Source organism: Kwoniella shivajii, chromosome 6 (genome assembly GCF_035658355.1).
Source record: "Kwoniella shivajii chromosome 6, complete sequence".
NCBI classification, from domain to species: domain Eukaryota; kingdom Fungi; phylum Basidiomycota; class Tremellomycetes; order Tremellales; family Cryptococcaceae; genus Kwoniella; species Kwoniella shivajii.
The window spans coordinates 61,765-78,909 of NC_085913.1; the positions used below are offsets into that span (position 1 = coordinate 61,765).

At 46.4% G+C, this 17,145-nt stretch overlaps 7 protein-coding genes across 7 annotated transcripts; 4 read left to right on the plus strand and 3 right to left on the minus strand.

The window, feature by feature from the left end:
- Positions 1 to 464: 464 nt before the first annotated feature.
- On the minus strand, positions 465 to 2,205 carry IL334_004527 (uncharacterized protein; the record flags this gene model as incomplete). The annotated part of the gene is made up of 7 exons (XM_062936244.1): positions 465 to 754; positions 812 to 909; positions 963 to 1,486; positions 1,538 to 1,772; positions 1,826 to 1,841; positions 1,891 to 1,991; positions 2,042 to 2,205. The coding sequence occupies 7 exons, from the start codon at positions 2,203 to 2,205 to the stop codon at positions 465 to 467; spliced, it is 1,428 nt and encodes a 475-aa protein (XP_062792295.1).
- Positions 2,206 to 2,766: 561 nt separating this feature from the next.
- Positions 2,767 to 3,711, minus strand: IL334_004528 (uncharacterized protein; the record flags this gene model as incomplete). Its single annotated transcript, XM_062936245.1, has 4 exons — positions 2,767 to 3,180; positions 3,239 to 3,320; positions 3,367 to 3,442; positions 3,492 to 3,711. 4 exons carry the CDS (start codon positions 3,709 to 3,711, stop codon positions 2,767 to 2,769), a joined length of 792 nt encoding a protein of 263 aa, XP_062792296.1.
- A 312-nt stretch (positions 3,712 to 4,023) lies between these two features.
- On the plus strand, positions 4,024 to 5,180 carry IL334_004529 (uncharacterized protein; the record flags this gene model as incomplete). The annotated part of the gene is made up of 6 exons (XM_062936246.1): positions 4,024 to 4,291; positions 4,342 to 4,475; positions 4,524 to 4,601; positions 4,649 to 4,940; positions 4,996 to 5,071; positions 5,129 to 5,180. 6 exons carry the CDS (start codon positions 4,024 to 4,026, stop codon positions 5,178 to 5,180), a joined length of 900 nt encoding a protein of 299 aa, XP_062792297.1.
- Positions 5,181 to 5,297: 117 nt separating this feature from the next.
- IL334_004530 (uncharacterized protein) lies at positions 5,298 to 8,493 on the plus strand (the record flags this gene model as incomplete). The annotated part of the gene is made up of 10 exons (XM_062936247.1): positions 5,298 to 6,333; positions 6,473 to 6,573; positions 6,633 to 6,938; positions 6,991 to 7,129; positions 7,185 to 7,530; positions 7,583 to 7,668; positions 7,718 to 7,779; positions 7,834 to 8,164; positions 8,213 to 8,335; positions 8,387 to 8,493. 10 exons carry the CDS (start codon positions 5,298 to 5,300, stop codon positions 8,491 to 8,493), a joined length of 2,637 nt encoding a protein of 878 aa, XP_062792298.1.
- A 326-nt stretch (positions 8,494 to 8,819) lies between these two features.
- On the plus strand, positions 8,820 to 11,648 carry IL334_004531 (uncharacterized protein; the record flags this gene model as incomplete). Its single annotated transcript, XM_062936248.1, has 10 exons — positions 8,820 to 8,929; positions 8,982 to 9,036; positions 9,094 to 9,330; positions 9,389 to 9,617; positions 9,690 to 9,944; positions 10,024 to 10,091; positions 10,163 to 10,383; positions 10,535 to 10,748; positions 10,791 to 11,362; positions 11,414 to 11,648. The coding sequence occupies 10 exons, from the start codon at positions 8,820 to 8,822 to the stop codon at positions 11,646 to 11,648; spliced, it is 2,196 nt and encodes a 731-aa protein (XP_062792299.1).
- A 451-nt stretch (positions 11,649 to 12,099) lies between these two features.
- Positions 12,100 to 14,132, plus strand: IL334_004532 (uncharacterized protein; the record flags this gene model as incomplete). Its single annotated transcript, XM_062936249.1, has 8 exons — positions 12,100 to 12,167; positions 12,237 to 12,421; positions 12,511 to 12,571; positions 12,631 to 12,663; positions 12,722 to 12,865; positions 12,937 to 13,162; positions 13,233 to 13,433; positions 13,548 to 14,132. The coding sequence occupies 8 exons, from the start codon at positions 12,100 to 12,102 to the stop codon at positions 14,130 to 14,132; spliced, it is 1,503 nt and encodes a 500-aa protein (XP_062792300.1).
- Positions 14,133 to 14,501: 369 nt separating this feature from the next.
- On the minus strand, positions 14,502 to 16,523 carry IL334_004533 (uncharacterized protein; the record flags this gene model as incomplete). The annotated part of the gene is made up of 7 exons (XM_062936250.1): positions 14,502 to 14,669; positions 14,727 to 15,090; positions 15,145 to 15,250; positions 15,307 to 15,718; positions 15,776 to 15,898; positions 15,956 to 16,283; positions 16,357 to 16,523. 7 exons carry the CDS (start codon positions 16,521 to 16,523, stop codon positions 14,502 to 14,504), a joined length of 1,668 nt encoding a protein of 555 aa, XP_062792301.1.
- Between the last annotated feature and the right edge of the window lie 622 nt (positions 16,524 to 17,145).

The following is a 17,145-nucleotide window of genomic DNA, read 5'->3' on the forward strand; positions in this document are numbered from 1 at the left end:
AGACCCCCATACTTGCCTACAAGATGGCATCTTTCTGATGAAGTGTGTGACAAGTCTCATTGGAGAGAAAAGGATTTATGGGTCCATCATATATCTAAACAAGGCCTCTTGAGGTACCTGGAATGCATCAGCTTCCTTCATGCCAGGACAGCTACTCCAATACGAGTTTATGGCTCAAATTTTTCATGTGCATATAGGGAGATGATCATGATCAGAACATGAAATATGATACCACCTTAACCCTTTCCACATAGAGTGTACCTTCCACCACCTCCTGTCTTTGCGATTGACGATATCCTTGAAACTCTCGCAAATAGAGTTCTCTCCAGAGCACACCGTGATGGCTTTATTTCAGATATGCAAAAAGTGATACATGACTGGAATCATTAATTATATACCTATATACTCATATAACGTTGGATGTCTATCGGAATTCAAAAAGTCAATCTACACGGAAAAGGCTTCTAACTAGAGTTACTGTTGTCCGCACATGAGAACGGGCTGCTGATCGATCCAGTAGAGTAGGAGTTCCTGATGCCAACTACGGCCGCCCAAGTACCGGTGATGACGATGAAGACACCGGCGAGGACGATGAAAACATTCCAGGCAACCAAAGATTTATAGTACAGTGACTTGTCTTCCTTGCGTCGACGCAAGTTGTCGTGTAACCACATCCAGCCGCATGCAATCATGCACATGAATGTACCGAGAGTAGCACCGATCAAGTTGACAAGGTCACCGAAGAAAGGAATAGCTAAATAAAACCAACGTCAGCGGTCCGTTTACAACAATTTGGAAGATTGAATCTCACATTCAGCCAAGATGAAGGAGAGGACAACACAACATGCGACAGTGCCGAGCCACACAGCCCAATGAACGAAAGAGTGAGCGGTAAGGTGCTCGGATCCTCTGAAAAAATGGTCAGTCAAAGCGTATCTCAATTGTAAGAGTTTTTTGCTCACCGAAGAAGTCTAACAAAGATCATTTTCGCACCGACATGCGTGTAAATAGTGACGGATACGAACAATCCGGGGAGTGCAACCGCATACGCTACCTTCTTGACGATCACACCAGCGGAACCAAGAGCAGGGTTCGCCAAGTATTGTCCACAGAAGTAATAAACGACGATACCGATTGTTAAATAGGTTGCGGTAACGATACTTTGACACCAGTAAAGAGCTCGGTCGTAATCTCGAGGCTTTCGCATTTCACCGACAACGTTGAAGAAGGCTGGTGTACCAGAGTAAGAGAATACAACAGTACTGACAGCACCCATACCACCAAGGAAAGTACCTTCATGGTTGACGGCAAAGACCTTTTTGTCCCAGGCCCCAACTTGAGGGGCGGTGGTCGGTCGGTCTTGGATGCCGACGGCGATAGTGATGATCAAAATAGCAGACATGACGGAAACAAAACCGATCCAACCAAGAATAGACACCTTGTTCAAGGTTTGAATTGAGGCGAGTGCAAAGGTACCCACCATGGCCTGATATGATATGTCAGAGACGTCCTACTTGGCTAAGATTGACAAACTCACTACTACTACCCAGGCCACGGTACATGTGCCGTAAGCCGTGACAGCGTTGAAGGCGATAGATATAGCGACGAAACCGGAACCAGATAAGAAGATCATAAACATAGGGTAGGCGACGGTGAAGAACTCTCGACCCCATCTGCCTCCTAGAATATATCCAACACCATCCATCGAGTAAACTTCAGGATGGTTCTTTTTGAATAAACCGACAACGTGACCCGTCCATGTAGTGATCAAACTATGCAAAAAAAATCAGTCCACGACCATTTTATACTCAGACTCTAAACGTACCCAATGGCAAGAATAACTAATAGTTTCATCAGCACAGGTTCATGACGTATGAGAGAATAACTCACTCAACGACCCAGGTACACCTCCAGTTGCAGAAAGCACAGTAGGCATCGCAAGAACACCCAAGGCGATGATGGTTTTCAACATGACAATAGTAGCTTGCATCCTAAAAGGCGATATGAGTAAGCGTTGGTCCGAGATGTTTATGATACTCACCATCCCATAGACCTGTAGTTGACAGCTCCCTCCTTTCGTTCACCAAAGACAGCATCATGTTCGGGGTCGTTGATATCGTATTTTCCATCTGGAACAGGTATCGTCGATGTTTCTAGACTTCCAGTTCCAACGTCACCGTTGACATTCTTCTCGTAGTCGTTCATTGTGTTATCTGTAATGCTGATGTTGGAAGGTGTGAAGGAATACCTGAGATTCTCAGATGAGACCAAGTTATTATATAGCTGAACGCATTTGTGGAATCCCCACCTTATCGCAAGCAACGATACTGATTGATTTCAGATCTGCAATATCGCTAGTTAGCTGTTCCGTTCAAGTTCCGGGGACTAAATTTCCAAAAGCAATCTTGGTTTCAGGGTTATGACGGCCCTGCTTACGGCATTTCCAAAGATAGCGCTCTCCTTCCATTTGTCAGTTTATCTCTGCAATTGTCATTCCATTTTTAAGATATTACTCGTATCATGTGAATGGAAATGAATCGACTCCGTGGTCCGGGGAAGACTGCCCGGATATTGGCAGGAATGGAGAAGAGATGAATTATCTTTATCGGTAGTCTGCAGGAACACGGAAAGCGTGCCGCAAGGGAATGTCTACACCACAAACGCGGTTGCGCACAGTATGTGGAAAGTCATCTGGACGAAAGCATGATAGACAATGCGACGCGATGCAAAACAAAGATGATTGCCTGCATGAGACCGGTCTAATAACTACAAATGATTGTACAACTCTTCGTTAACCTCGTCGACTGCTTTCCTAGCAGCTGCGACGTTCTCCCTACATGTTTTGAAGTCGGAATGCAAACAAATAGTGAAAGGCTTTCCCTTCACACCCACGTCCACTAAACTGAGATCAACTGCTGGCACCAAACCCTTCTTCCCTAACGATGTAGTTGCTTGACTTATGTCGTCGGTAGTCATCTTTCTACTCCCTGGTACTCCTAAAAGTTTGCCTTTGGAATCGTAGTTTACGTCCACAAACGCTTCAGGAATGAAGGGGATGCCATATTTCTTCGCTCCAGACTCATGGAGGGTATTAGGAAGTCCGTATACGGGCACCTTGAAATGACTGATTGCTCGCATGGCAGCGTCGTTGAGCTCCTCGTCGTCTTGCATCATGATATACTAAGTGATGGTAAGCGTACTGTTTTGTATTCGACTTTGGGAGCAGATTATCACTTACCCACATCCCATGCGGCTTGATATGATTCAATGGGACTCCAGCCTCATCTAAGAATACCTTCAAAGCACCGACTTGGAAAAGCCTGAGCAGAGTCAGCTGAATCCCTTCTGCTCGGCGAACAGACTTACATTTCTGCATAAGCCTGTTCCGGGCTCATTGCGATCAAGCGTCTGCCGAACCCAGTCTTGTCAGGAAACCCCGGATCTGCGTCAGAATCAGCGGCCAAGTAGACAACTGATGCCTGATCACTCACGAGCTCCAATCTTGATACCATATCTCTTCGCCAGGGCTACTGTCCGCCGCATGATGACTGGATCCCCTGCGTGACCTCCACACGCAATGTTGGCCGCATCAATCAGCGGCATGAGTTCTTCATCGGGTCCACCTTCCCAAAGACCAAACGCCTCGCCACAGTCGACATTGATTTCGACCTTTTGTAGTTGATGAGAGCGACTAGATGTGCTGTTAACCATGGTGCTATTCAAAAGTATGTGGAACAGAGAACTTTTCAAAATAAAAACAAGAATCAAGAATCCATAAATTTGGGAAATCACAAATCAATGCATGGTTTTCGGGTATTTACAATCGGGTCAGGGTGTAAGCGACCAAAGTGGAGACCAGTGGAGATAATCCACGGAAACTGACCGGAAAACAAGGCACAACGTGAGCGTATTAGCGTTAAGCGAGGATCATCCAATCAATAAATTCGTTTTTGCAGTGTAGATAATAACCGGCTTCCTCTTTCCATGAGTTCCGTTGCTTTATCTTCATTGAAAACACAAATCATGCTCACCATCGATTCGTTCCAGCGCATACGTAAAGTGCTCATTGCCAACAGAGGCGAGATAGCATGTCGTATCATCAAGTCTTGTAAAGAGCTTGGTCTTGTCAGCATAGCAATCTATTCAAAGGCTGACCGATCGAGCGCCCATGTGAGATTAGCGGACGAGGCATGGTTGCTACCTGGAAATGATCAGACTGCATACATAACTGAAGAAGACGTTCTGAACATCGCCAAGAAGAGTGGGGCAAATGCAATTATACCTGGATATGGTGGGTGTGTCTTTTGATCTTTGCAATGCACATGCTGACATTATCAACAGGCTTTTTATCGGAGAACGACGGGTTTGCGGAGAAAGTAGAGGCCGCTGGATTGACCTGGGTGGGGCCATCCTCGGAAGTGATACGGAAGTTTGGATTGAAACATACAGCTCGAGAGCTGGCTGTTGAAGCGGGAGTGAGTGGTCTGACTGATGACACATCTATCCCGCTGATCGCAATATAGGTACCCGTGATATCTGGAACGGATTTGTTAAATTCCGCTGAAGAAGCATTGGTAGCGGCCAACAAGATCGGCTATCCTGTAAGTTGGCCCAATGTGCTTTTGCTCTTGTGCTGACAAGGAACCAGATTATGCTGAAAGCGACCGCTGGGGGTGGAGGCATGGGTTTGCAGATTTGCTGGAATGAGTCGGAAATAGAAGCGGCTTTCCACTCTGTCCATGCTCGTGGGGCGACGCTGTTCAAGAACACCGGAATGTTCATGGAAAAGTACGTTGCCAAATCAAGACATGTTGAAGTCCAAGTCTTTGGTAATGGTACAGGAGGTGCTGTACATTTCGGCGAGCGAGAGTGTAGTATTCAACGGAGACACCAAAAGGTAGTTGAGGAATGTCCTTCTCCTTTCGTGCATAAAAAGCCTGGTGAGTATCATCAAAGCAAACTCTCTTGGTGCCGTTCACTAACGTTCTCTACCAGAAATGAGAGAACGCCTAACGAGCTGCGCTGTATCACTGGCTAGCAACGTGTGTTACGGAAGTGCGGGTACTGTTGAGTGAGTTAACGTTCTCTCTCTTGCCCTAATTGGACATCGCTTGACTCAAGTCTGCAGGTTTCTCGTCGACGACACCGATGGGTCATTCTACTTCCTGGAGATGAAGTGAGTCGCAGATCGACGGGCGAGCACTGATCATCTCAGTACACGATTGCAGGTAGAGCATGGTATCACAGAGATGTGCTACAATGTTGATCTTGTATCCCTCATGCTTCAACAAGCAGAGATGCAAGCACGAGGAAAAGGAGGATTGGACTTTGCAGCACTAAGCGCATTGCAAAAATCGGAACCTACAGGATTTGCGATCGAAGCAAGGGTATATGCCGAAGTTCCCTCTCGTAATTTCGCACCTTCACCTGGTTTGCTTCAGCATGTTGAGTGGTATCAAGCCGAAGGTGTCAGAGTCGACACTTGGATACAGTCTGGCACCAATATCTCGCCCTTCTATGACCCGATGATAGCCAAAGTCATTGTATGGGACCGAAACTCCCATGACCAAGCCACGGAAAAGATGTTGGCGACTCTGACTCAGTCCAAAGTCCAAGGCTGTCCCACCAATTTTCAGTATTTGGCGTCTATTGTCGGCTCGGAAGCTTTCAAGATTGGTGATACCACTACAGCTTTCCTCACCAGCGATCACTTCAAATTCTCCCCCATGACTGTTGATGTGATCTCTGGTGGGGCGTACACTACAGTGCAAGATCTACCGGCCAGAAGGGGTGTAGGTAATGGTGTACCCGAAAGTGGACCTATGGATCCTGTTTCTTACCGGTTGGGAAACATCATTGTGGGTAATGATGAGAATGTCGAAGCTTTAGAGGTCACCCTCGTTGGACCTGAATTGCTGTTCCACGCACCTGCCGTCGTTGCGGTTACTGGTGGTGTAGTAGATGTCACTATCGATGGTGAAAAGGTTGATATGTATTCTCGTCTTCTGGTACCTGCTGGAAAGAAACTAAAACTGGGAATGGTATCATCTGGATGTCGAAGTTATATCGCAATCAGAGGAGGTTTCCCTGCTGTACCCTCTTATCTTGGATCCAAATCCACTACGACGACACTCAAGCTAGGTGGTGTTCAGGGCAGGCATTTACTTCCTAATGATAGTCTGGATTTAGACCCAAGAACCGAACAGTGGAGTCAAGAATATCAACCAATAAATATTCCCAAAAGTTCCCGACTTGACAATTTGTGGAAAAATAAATGGGAGCTCTACGTTATGCCAGGTCCCCATGATGAGCCTGAATTCACAACGGAAGAAGGTGAGTCCGACATCTCCAGTCCATCGCTGATATCATTCAGATCGAAAGATTCTCTACGAGACCGAATGGAAGATCTCACACAACGCGACTCGTTCTGGTTATCGTCTCAAGGGGCCGAGACTCAACTGGGCACGATTAGACGGTGGTGAAGGAGGGAGTCACCCTGCCAACGTCATCGACGAACCATATTCGTATGGAGGTCTGAACTGGAATGGAGATGACCCAGTGGTACTTCCCGTTGTACGTTCTACTTCCCCCTCCCCTCCTCTCTTCTCTAAATCAAGCTAATTAATCTTTAGGATGCTCCCATGGCTGGTGGTCTTGCTACTACTACCACCATCGTCCGAGCAGATTTCTGGCGACTTGGGCAATGTCGGCCCGGTGATTCCATCAAATTCAAGAGAATTTCATGGGATTCAGCGACTACACTCAGACGTCGAACCGAAGACTACATTTCGCAAGTCCAAGCTTTCGTTAAAAACGGTAAATCTTCTGCAGAGATTGTTCCTATCAACGTCGACCTATCAGAGGACTGGGATGAGACCATCTTGCATCAAATCCCAGCACACGACACGAAAAAGACGGTAGAGATCAAGTACAGGCAGGTGAGCGATCTCCAACTTTGTTGTTGATAATATCACTGACGGGGACATTCAGGCGGGAGACTGCCATATCCATGTGACTTATGGGCCTATGACCGCCAGCGCTCTTACCAGAGCTCATATTCAGCATCGATTGAATGGACTGAACTCGGGAGACGTCAAAGGTGTAGTGGCGGTGATTGGTTGTGCTCGTTGTGAGTTGACACCAGGCAAATTCCTACTTGCTACTCATGCTGAAGATCCACATAGCATACTGTGTTCAATTCGATTCCCTCCGAACAACTCAAAAGGACATGCTCCGAAGGCTCATTGACCTGGAAGAAAGCCTTGGATCATCACCTCAACCGTTACCCAGCCGTATCTTCAAATTCCCCATATTGTTAGACGATCCCCTATCCAAGAAAGCCGTAACTGATTACATGGAGACTGTTCGAGACTCGGCAGTTTATCTACCAGATAATATGGATTACATCGCCAAGGCAAATGGCGTTTCAGATCGAGACACTGCAGCGAAGTCAATCGTAGCTTGTCCGCAATTAGTAGTAGAAGTGAGCTTCTTGGCTGGAACTCCCTTGATGTTGCCTTTGGACCCTCGGTTAGTTCTCATGCTGCCTGACATGCGAGGATAAGGCTAATTCCTCAAATAGGCTGGTATATGTCGCCCAAAAATACAACCCAGTTAGGGCTTTCACGGCTGAGGGTACCGTGGGTCTTGGTGGACCTTTGGTCGTCAGTGAGTGGCATATCCGCTCTGCACAAAGAATGATCTAACAGTCGTGCAGTCTATCCACTTGAATCACCTGGAGGTTATCAGCTTTGGGGTCGGACATTATCCACTTGGGATGTAAGTCTCATTCTGCAAAATAACACTTTTACCGCTCGCTTATGCCACTGCTAGCCCCACGCCGCCAAACCTCAATTCGAGCACCCTTGGTTGCTGCGAGAATTCGACCAAATTCAGTTTTATGAAGTTTCACAGGAAGAGTTCGATGAATGCTTCGAAGCATTCAAGACCGGGAGAATGACTTTTGAAATCGAAGAGACCACCTTTGATCCTGTAGCGTATGGTAGATTCTTAGATTCCATCTCTGCTGAGACTGAAGAGTTTGTGAAGAAGCGAAATTTGGCTAGTGAAGCTGCGACAGAGGAAGAAAATAGGCTGGTTCATGCATGGCGAGAGAAGCAAGCGCAAGTAGCCGCTGAAAACGGAGATGACGGTGATTCCGAAGGTATGCTGCCCTTTTTGCGATACGACAGTCGCTGACTTGACCATGCAGGTGAAGCGATAAATGTCATCGCACCCATGACATCCAGCGTCTGGAAAGTCCTCGTGAACGTGGGTGATAACGTCAAAGATGGTCAAGTATTAGCAATCCTGGAAGCGATGAAGATGGAGATCGGTACGCCAGCTTATATGTGAACGTTGGATGCTGCTAACTTCGTTATCTCAGCTGTACGCGCGGACGCTAGTATGGACGGGAAGGCTGTGAAGAAGCTTGTTTCACCGCCTGGAACAATTCTGGACCCAGGTCAAGTGGTGATGACCCTCACTGCTTGATAGATTTATAGGAGACTATGTACTGTATGAACAGCGATCATGTATATAATTTATATAACCATGAATTTAGACTTGCCCTGAGAAAAGAGAAACAATGGGATCCCCAGCCAATGGAGAATGGGCGGATTACCCAAACAAGGGTAACTGCTGTCTAAGCGAGGTTCTTTCTTCAGTGCCTGTGGTCGCATTTAAATGACAATTCCCGAATAAGTCATTGCTCTATCCCGGCAAAAAACGATCCGATTTCAATTCTACTATGTTTTGCCTACATCGTTGTGTTTGATTTCTACATAGATTGTCCCTACACATAAGCTTGTTTCCCTATTATGTCTGCAGAGGGCTCCTCGACACCTCTCAGTGCAGATCTTTCGTCTTCTTTTCGCCCCAAAAAGAAAAGGACCAATGTTGGAAAGGCATGCGAGCCATGTCGAAGAAGGTATGGTTTGGCTTATCTCAGTATAACGATTCCGCTAACGCTTTGTCCAAAGGAGGTGTAAATGCGACGGAATCAAGCCATCTTGCACCACATGTGCCGTCTATAAGGTGAGCCATACGTCTTATGTAAGACCATTCGCTACGATCTTGCTGACAATGTGCAAGGATGAGTGCTACTGGGAGCCTAGAGAAGACTACAGGAAACCCTTATCGCGCCAACAGGTACAAGCTCTGACAACTAGAGTGCAAGATCTCGAAAGACTACTTCGAGAGCACGGTCTTGACCCAGGAACGGCTGGGAATACTGAACGGGCAGGGTCTGAGGATGAAGGAGGAGAGCATAGAAACAATGTCGAGCCTGAATCATCCGGAGATATGAGAGAATGGTCGCAGGATCACCTGGTGAGCTGTGCGATAGGTATCGGCTTCGACATGGCTGACAGTATCTCTAATGTGACAGGTGGAGGGAGAAACTGGTGAACTGCAAGTTCATGGTCCCACTTCCGCTTTCCGTCATCTAAGTAAATACAATCACGAAGGGTCCAGAGATTTGAACCATGAAATGTCACCGGAATCCCCTGAAAGCCTTCCGTTCGGTTACTCTCGGTATCTCCCTCAAGACGTCTATCTCAATGAAGTTCAGCATGACCAGGCTATTGATCGCTTCTTCACATTTTATGCCTGCTGGGGTGAGTGCATCTGAACTGTTACATCGCTGAGCCCAACAGGCCAACGTACCAATCCCATCTTATTCCGCCAAGACATGCGAACAGCATTGCATACCGATAGTCCTGTTAAAACTGCTCATTACTCCCCAATGCTTCATAATGCTATCCTCGCCATAGCTCTCGGATTTAGCGAGTGGCCATATCTTCGGGCATCCGACACAAGGAAGATATTTGCTAAGAAAGCCAAAGATTTCATCGATTATGAGGGAATGAATCCGGCGGTGGCAACTGTACAAGCATTTGCACACCTGGCATCGTATCATAGCTTAGCAGCAGAGCATAATCTTGGTTGGTTGTACATAGGACAGGCGCTGAGGACCGGTGTTGCATGTGAGTTACTAGAGTACTGGAGATAACTGACGAACAGTGGGCCTCAACATGGATGATACACGGTTATTGAGGAAAGGGAATGTCACGGCAGTGCAAGCTAGAGAAGTAAGTTTGGCCTCAAAGGACATACGCTGATCACGCAGCGAAATGTGACGTTCTGGACTACATTTATACAGGAGGGATTATGGGCTCCATATATTGGACGATCTATTTCTTTGCCAGAGTTCACGGCTTTACCTCCCACCATTGACGACGAGCTCGATAATCATATATGGAACCCCGAGGACCCTCCCACTGGTACAGACTGTCCATTGAGACCTCAGCCTGGAATGATCAGCACAACCTTTGTGCACACTGTCAAGTTGATGAGGATAGGAGAGAGGATCATGAACACATTGTGAGCGAAATATACGGGGACATGACTGACTACTCATAGGTATGGTATCAAAGCAGACATGTCGACCCTGCTCCGGACAGGTGTCATCAGCGAGATAAGGTATGTCACCAATCATCCGGGCTTAGCTAAAGCGTTTCAGTCTTTCTCTCAGCACATGGCTGGAGTCACTTCCGCCGGCTTTGACTTTTCATAATCACGCTCCCAAGAATGGATTGCCTCATATCCTCATGCTCCATCTTTCACAAGCTTGGCTTGTCATACTGCTTCATCGACCTTTCTATCGGCCCCTTGCCGGTCTGCCGTCCGGGTCTAGCTCGGACGGTGCGATTCCACCAGGGTCGTCAACAGCTGCGTGGGCAGTCAAGGTGAGTGGACCATTCACGTGCTCGGCTAATCTACTTCATTAGCAATGTGATCGAGCGGCTTTGCAGGTGATCACGCTGCTGCAGATCTGGCACCGACTGCACAATCTCCGATTTTGTCCTCCAACCGCCATCCAATGTTGCTTTATCGCTGGAACTACTCATTTGTTGTCGCTAGCCAGCTCTCAAGCACCAAAGAAACAAACCGAGGCACTGGGCCGGGCGCAAGAATGTATACGGCTGATGAAGCTGATGGCAGTTTCTTGGCCAGCGGCTCGTGGTCAGCAAGTTTTGCTGGAGAATTTGTTGTCTGAATATGGCTTGTCCTTAGGCTCTCAGCGTCTGACTGAGCAGATAGAGAAGATCAGTCTTGCGAAAGAGGAGCCTCCTTTCGATTTCATTCCACACACTACACAGAATCTTGCTACAAGGGTCAATGAATCACCTATGACTATTCAAGATCCCCCTCAAGTCCAAAATACACAACACGCATATCAACAGAACTATCCTAATCCCATAAATATTCCCTCCACTCCGTTGGGTATGACGCTTGCTCCGTCAACAGGAGTGATCAACGAACTCAACGCGTGGATGAGTAGTAGCGGGAGTCAAACTGCGTGAGCCTTATAACTTAATTGTCCGTAGAGGAAAACTGATGACCCCCACAGGTATCCCATCGATGCTCTCTCTTCCAGCTTCGAAGCCTCGTCTCAACCGTCCATGTTGGACGGCTTTATGCCAAATCAAGGTGTAAACCCCGCTACGAATCATCATACTCATACAGCTTGGAATCCCAATGGCTTTGAATTAGACCGGGAGACTCAAGCACTGCTGGACAACATATTGAGACCTCACTTGGATGTGGAAGATCCATTGCAGTATGAATTTGGAAGTGGGTTCTAGCAATGACGGAACAACAGCTTGAAGGCTGCTCAAGGGAACCACAGGTGGTCTATTGTATATAAGCGTATGAAACATGTTGTGCATCAGCTCTCGGTTTATGTCTACTGCAGGTAAACATTCGTTTCTCGCTTGCATCTTGGGACACGCTGCTGCTGCTGTTCTACTTACCTTCGCGTAACCAAGCCAAATCGAGGAGAAAGTTCAGTGTGTTTATCCTGAATTTGGCGAACCGCCGGCGTTTAATTCTGCCTCAACCTCCCATGCTTTTTACCGCGCTCACCACCACTTCCTTTCCCTCCTCAAACAAGCAACGATTCTTTCCTCTCCCAGCTGCACCATTATATATTTACCCCGACTTTCTGACCAGCGTCGAATGTTGCAAAGAACACTCTTATCAACACTGAAACTACATCGTTCATTAAGATTATTCTCAACCAGTGTCATCAGAACAATGCCTACTCACGCTACTATTGAAGTACCTAGCCTCGGAAAAATTGAGGTTCCCACAGGTCTTTTCATGTGAGTCTCTCAGTCTTTGGTCGGTAAATCATGTAAGACGATTCAAGCTGAGTCGGGCTTAACAATCAGTGACAATGAATGGGTCGAATCTGTCTCCAAAGAGACCTTCTCCACCGTCAACCCCGCTTCCGGTAAACCATTCTTAGACTTTGCACATGCCAAGAAGGAGGATGTGGACATTGCGGTCAAATCGTCTAGAAAGGCTTTCAAGACCGTTTGGGGTAACAATGTCGCTGCGACCGAAAGAGCTGCTTGTGAGAATCGTCTCCTTCCTTCTGATACCATCATCTTAAATAGACTTTCACTGTATTCACAACTGCATGGGCTGACCTGATTGACGTAGTGCTCAACAAGTTCGCAGACTTGATCGAGAGAGATGCCGCCAAAATTGGTGCTCTGGAATCGTGAGTGCGCTCATAGAATCTCCTGTTTATTTGCATACCTGATGTACAACTGTGAATAGCTTGAACTCTGGAAAGGGTGTACGAATTGCTCGGTAAATATCCCCTTTATCTTCTCCGCCATCAAAACGTCAATTGACAATTATATAACAGTGAATTCGATGTTGGAGATTCCATCGCTGCCTTGAGATATTATGCTGGTCTTGCCGATAAATCACACGGACAAACTCTGAACCATTTCGGCAAAGAAAAATTCGTTTACACGCTTCATCAACCCATCGGTGTCTGTGGTCAAATGTATGTTGATTTTAATCATCTAGATGCCGCTCCGTTTTCCCTGGCTTTTGTCTTACATCTTTTCTACATAGCATCCCATGGAACTACCCTCTCATGATGTGGGCTTGGAAAGTTGGCCCAGCTCTTGCTGCTGGATGCACCGTTGTCATGAAACCCTCCGAGCTCACTCCGCTTACCGCATTGGTAATGTGTGATTTGGCTAAAGAAGCCGGTTTCCCCCCCGGTGTCATCAACACTGTGGGTGGTTTGGGCGCTACCACTGGAGATGCTATCTCTCGACATATGGATATCGACAAGGTGGGTATCCTCTATGTAAAATCTTATGAACCTGAGCTTGATCGTTTGGCTGATAGCAATGCTCAAATAGGTCGCTTTCACCGGATCTGTTATCACCGGAAGAAGGATTTCCATCGCTGCTGCAGAATCCAACTTGAAGAAAGTCACTCTTGAGCTCGGAGGAAAATCCCCTTCTATCATCTTCAACTCTGCAGATATCGAGGAGGCTGCTTCGTGGGTCGCCATGGGTATTTGGTTCAACTCTGGTCAAGATTGTACCGCCAGTAGTAGGGTGAGTACAAGGGTTGACCACAATCACTTCCAACCCTTACCTTATCATCCATTTTGAATCCGCTCACCTCTGCACCCACTTTCACCTGAAACTCATAATGTCTTATTACCGTAGCTGTATGTGCAAGAAGGTATTTACGACGAGTTCATCACTGCTCTTGCCGCCAAAGCCAAAGCATGTGCTATCGGACAACCATCGGACGAATCTACCTCGTTTGGACCTTTGATTTCCGAAGCTCAACGGGACAAGGTTCTGTCATATATCGAATCCGGTAAATCTGAGGGTGCTCGAGTAGTGACCGGTGGTCAGAAATGGCCTGACTCCAACGGTGGATACTGGATCGAACCTACTATCTTGGCCGATACTACCAACAGTATGAAGGTCGTTCAAGAAGAGATTTTCGGTCCCGTTATCGTAGCTTCTAAATTCAAAGACGAGGATGAAGTCATCGAATTGGCCAATAACTCGATATATGGCTTAGCTGCAGCAATCTTCACAAATGACGCTAAACAACAAACCAGACTCGCTACAGCTATAGACGCCGGAACAATTTGGCTCAACCAGTATGGTATCCTTCACCCCAGTGTGCCCTTTGGTGGATTCAAGCACTCTGGTATTGGAAGAGAGCTGGGAACATACGGTTTAGAGGCATATCAACAGGTCAAAGCCGTACATCAAAATTTGACCCAGACCATGTGAGTCATGCTCCGGAATCTACAGTTCTTTGGGCTGTCAACATAAGCTGATTACGTTTTGTTGATAGGGAATGGCCTCTTTAAACAATGGAACTGAATTGTAACAGTGCTGTGTGATTGCATGTATCATTATGAGCAGATCTTGGGATGAACCAATCGCGGTCATTAGATGACTTGTTATTACTACAGCGCAATATCCATTCTCTAGCTAAATTGAATCACGGGCGGGATGGAACATATCACATGACCAGACACGGTTGAAGGGTTACACATTTTGAACATTTCAACTAAGACCTTCATTGCTACATACGCTAAGCGTTTCTCAGGTATAAAAGCTTTCAAACAATGCTGTTATCTCTTGTCCCTACAATATCTACCAATCAATGATCTTTCGGTAATGACGCTCTCCGCTTCTTCTAAGCCTTTTACCCCACTTCAATACTACAAGAACTGTGGCGTTGATGACGGTGATGATCAATGCAGATGAGATTGCAAAGTTCCTAAGACCCCAACCGAAGCACCAAGGTGTGATGACATAATTCTATCAAACCAGTTGGTCAGCATTATACACGAAATAAGAGGGGTATCTTAAACTCACAAAACCGAAAGTGAACACCATTGCGAGCAGTACTGTACTTAAGAGGTAAGGTGCCATATCTTGAGCACAAGCTTGCACACCGTGTTCAGTCTTTGGGCGGATAGGATGATAACAATCGAACACGTAGGAGACTGTCAAGATGGTCGCGAGAGGACCAATAAGGTTGACGATTGCACATCCGAGGACGTACACAATCCAATGAGCACCATAATAGGGTCCTAAACCCATCATGAGTAATCCGATTGGACACAATGCGGCCGGAATGATGTATAGCTTGAGTTTATGTTCAGCTTCGGCGATACCGTGGTTCTTCTTAGCTTGTCGAAGAACGAATTTGTCCGTTATATATCCACCATATACGGAACTGATCGTCTTTGATCAGCTGGAATACAGGTCGATCTGGAAGGTGCAAACTCACCCCGGTATAGCAGAAAGGAAAGGTGATAAGAAAGTGAGTCCAACAGCACTTGTTGAGAAATTGTATGGAGGAGCAGCGAGAATACCAGAAGAGATGGCGGCGATCACTGCGATAGTTCTCAGCATTATATTCCCGAGTTCATCGATCCTACGGTACACTTACAGTTGAAACAGATCTGATATGTAGCGTACATCAACCCACTCCACCAAATCAGAGGTAGTCTGTACATCGCCAGAGGTTGAAGAAAACCTCTAGTCATGATGCCTAGAGCATGCTTGTGAGGTTTCATGAACTTCCAGAACCTTGGACCTGGCCAAGGAGTTGGTGTGAAAGGGGTAGCATCCGTAATGTCCATGCTCTCGAGTCGACGAGATTGCGAATGCTCGTTCTGAACAGACGTAGTCGTCTTGTCGCCTTTATCGGTTGTTTTGGGATCGTTTTCCTCTTGCTCCACCTCTGCGTCGTTCCGTGACGTGATCGATGACAGTGTGTCGTGCTCTCGCTCGAACGTGGTCTCCTCAAGAAAGAAGAATAAGACGATGCCCATAATCACGGTCAAGCCGGTCGATAACCACTACTCAATATCTGTTAGCATTCACCATTCAATACGAAGAATGAGTTGCTGACTCACGATAATAGCTCGCCACCCTACACCTTCGTATATGTAACCACTGAGGATAGGGCCAAGACTGACACCGCCGAACAGGAAGTTGATGTACAGTCCGATAGGAAATGATCTCTCGTGCAAAAAGAACTGGGCAAGCGTCAGATGACGAATCCTTTCGCCTCTTCAAAAAACACGATTACTCACTACATCGGCAATGGAAACTTCGACCAAAGTGAAGGATGGTGAGATAAAAAATCCTAGCAATAATCGACTGGCAATCCATTGCGAGTTACCTTTCGCAAAAGCTGTCCAGATGTTCACCAGGGCTGCTCCGAAGGCAGATACAAGATATGTTGGTCGCTTTCCAAATGCCAAAGAAGCCGGTTGACTTATTAGAGTTGACACACCGATGAAAAGGTACAGATACCCTGTTCCGACATTCAGCTGATCCAAAGATAATCCAGTAGAGTCTGACAATGGATCAAACACAGAATAAAGATCGGATGAAAGGATGGTAGCCGTGATAGTGTAGCTATGCAAATAAGGAAGATTCGTAGCTTAGCCCTAAATCTGTTTAAACACCATGAATCCAAGAGCACACTTACAACACTACACAAGATAACATGAGGTATTTCCTCTTTCTCGTCCAATTAAGTGGATCATCCGGATTTTTACTTGGTGTCGGAATTAGTGTAACTGCATTTTGCACTGTTTCGCCTTCTTCTTGATATATTCGAGCTGTTCCTGGAACATCGAGTTCACCCACGGACATTGTCGATATTCACACTGTTTTGGTCTCACGTAATGTAGTTGATAGATAATGATATGGGAGCTCTGATGTCCTCGAAATGGAGGGGTAACTTATCCTATGACAATAATTTTATAGGGCGGGGAAGATCGAGATTAATTTCTCAAACATTCTTCGTTTTTTTAATGGTCCCCCGCTTGATATATGAAGTGGTAAGCATAGGGCGTTTGACTTTGTTATGCTTTGCTACTATTTCAGCGTTCCACAGCGCGTTTGGAAAAGCTAAATGATGCTCACCAAGTCATGTTCGTCACAACTGTCGACCACATCACAAGAGGCCCCTCAAACGTGTAAGCGAAGTCTCGCTTAGAAATTGTGTCTCGTTGAAACTTTCAACTCCTGTCCGATCTAATGGAAATTGTTGTATCATAGATCAGGTGATCTCGGTAGCGGTCAAGTCAATTACCAGAAATAAACGCCCAGATCTTGAGGGTCAAGAACAGGATTTTACGTCTTCGTATGCCCAAAAATGTGGGGACCATAAGTGTGGGATTTAAACAACCTGGGATTAAGTGCAAACGACGATCTGCAGTACAGATTTAATTATAGACTGATCTCGGAAGTATTTTGACTTGGTGTGTCACCG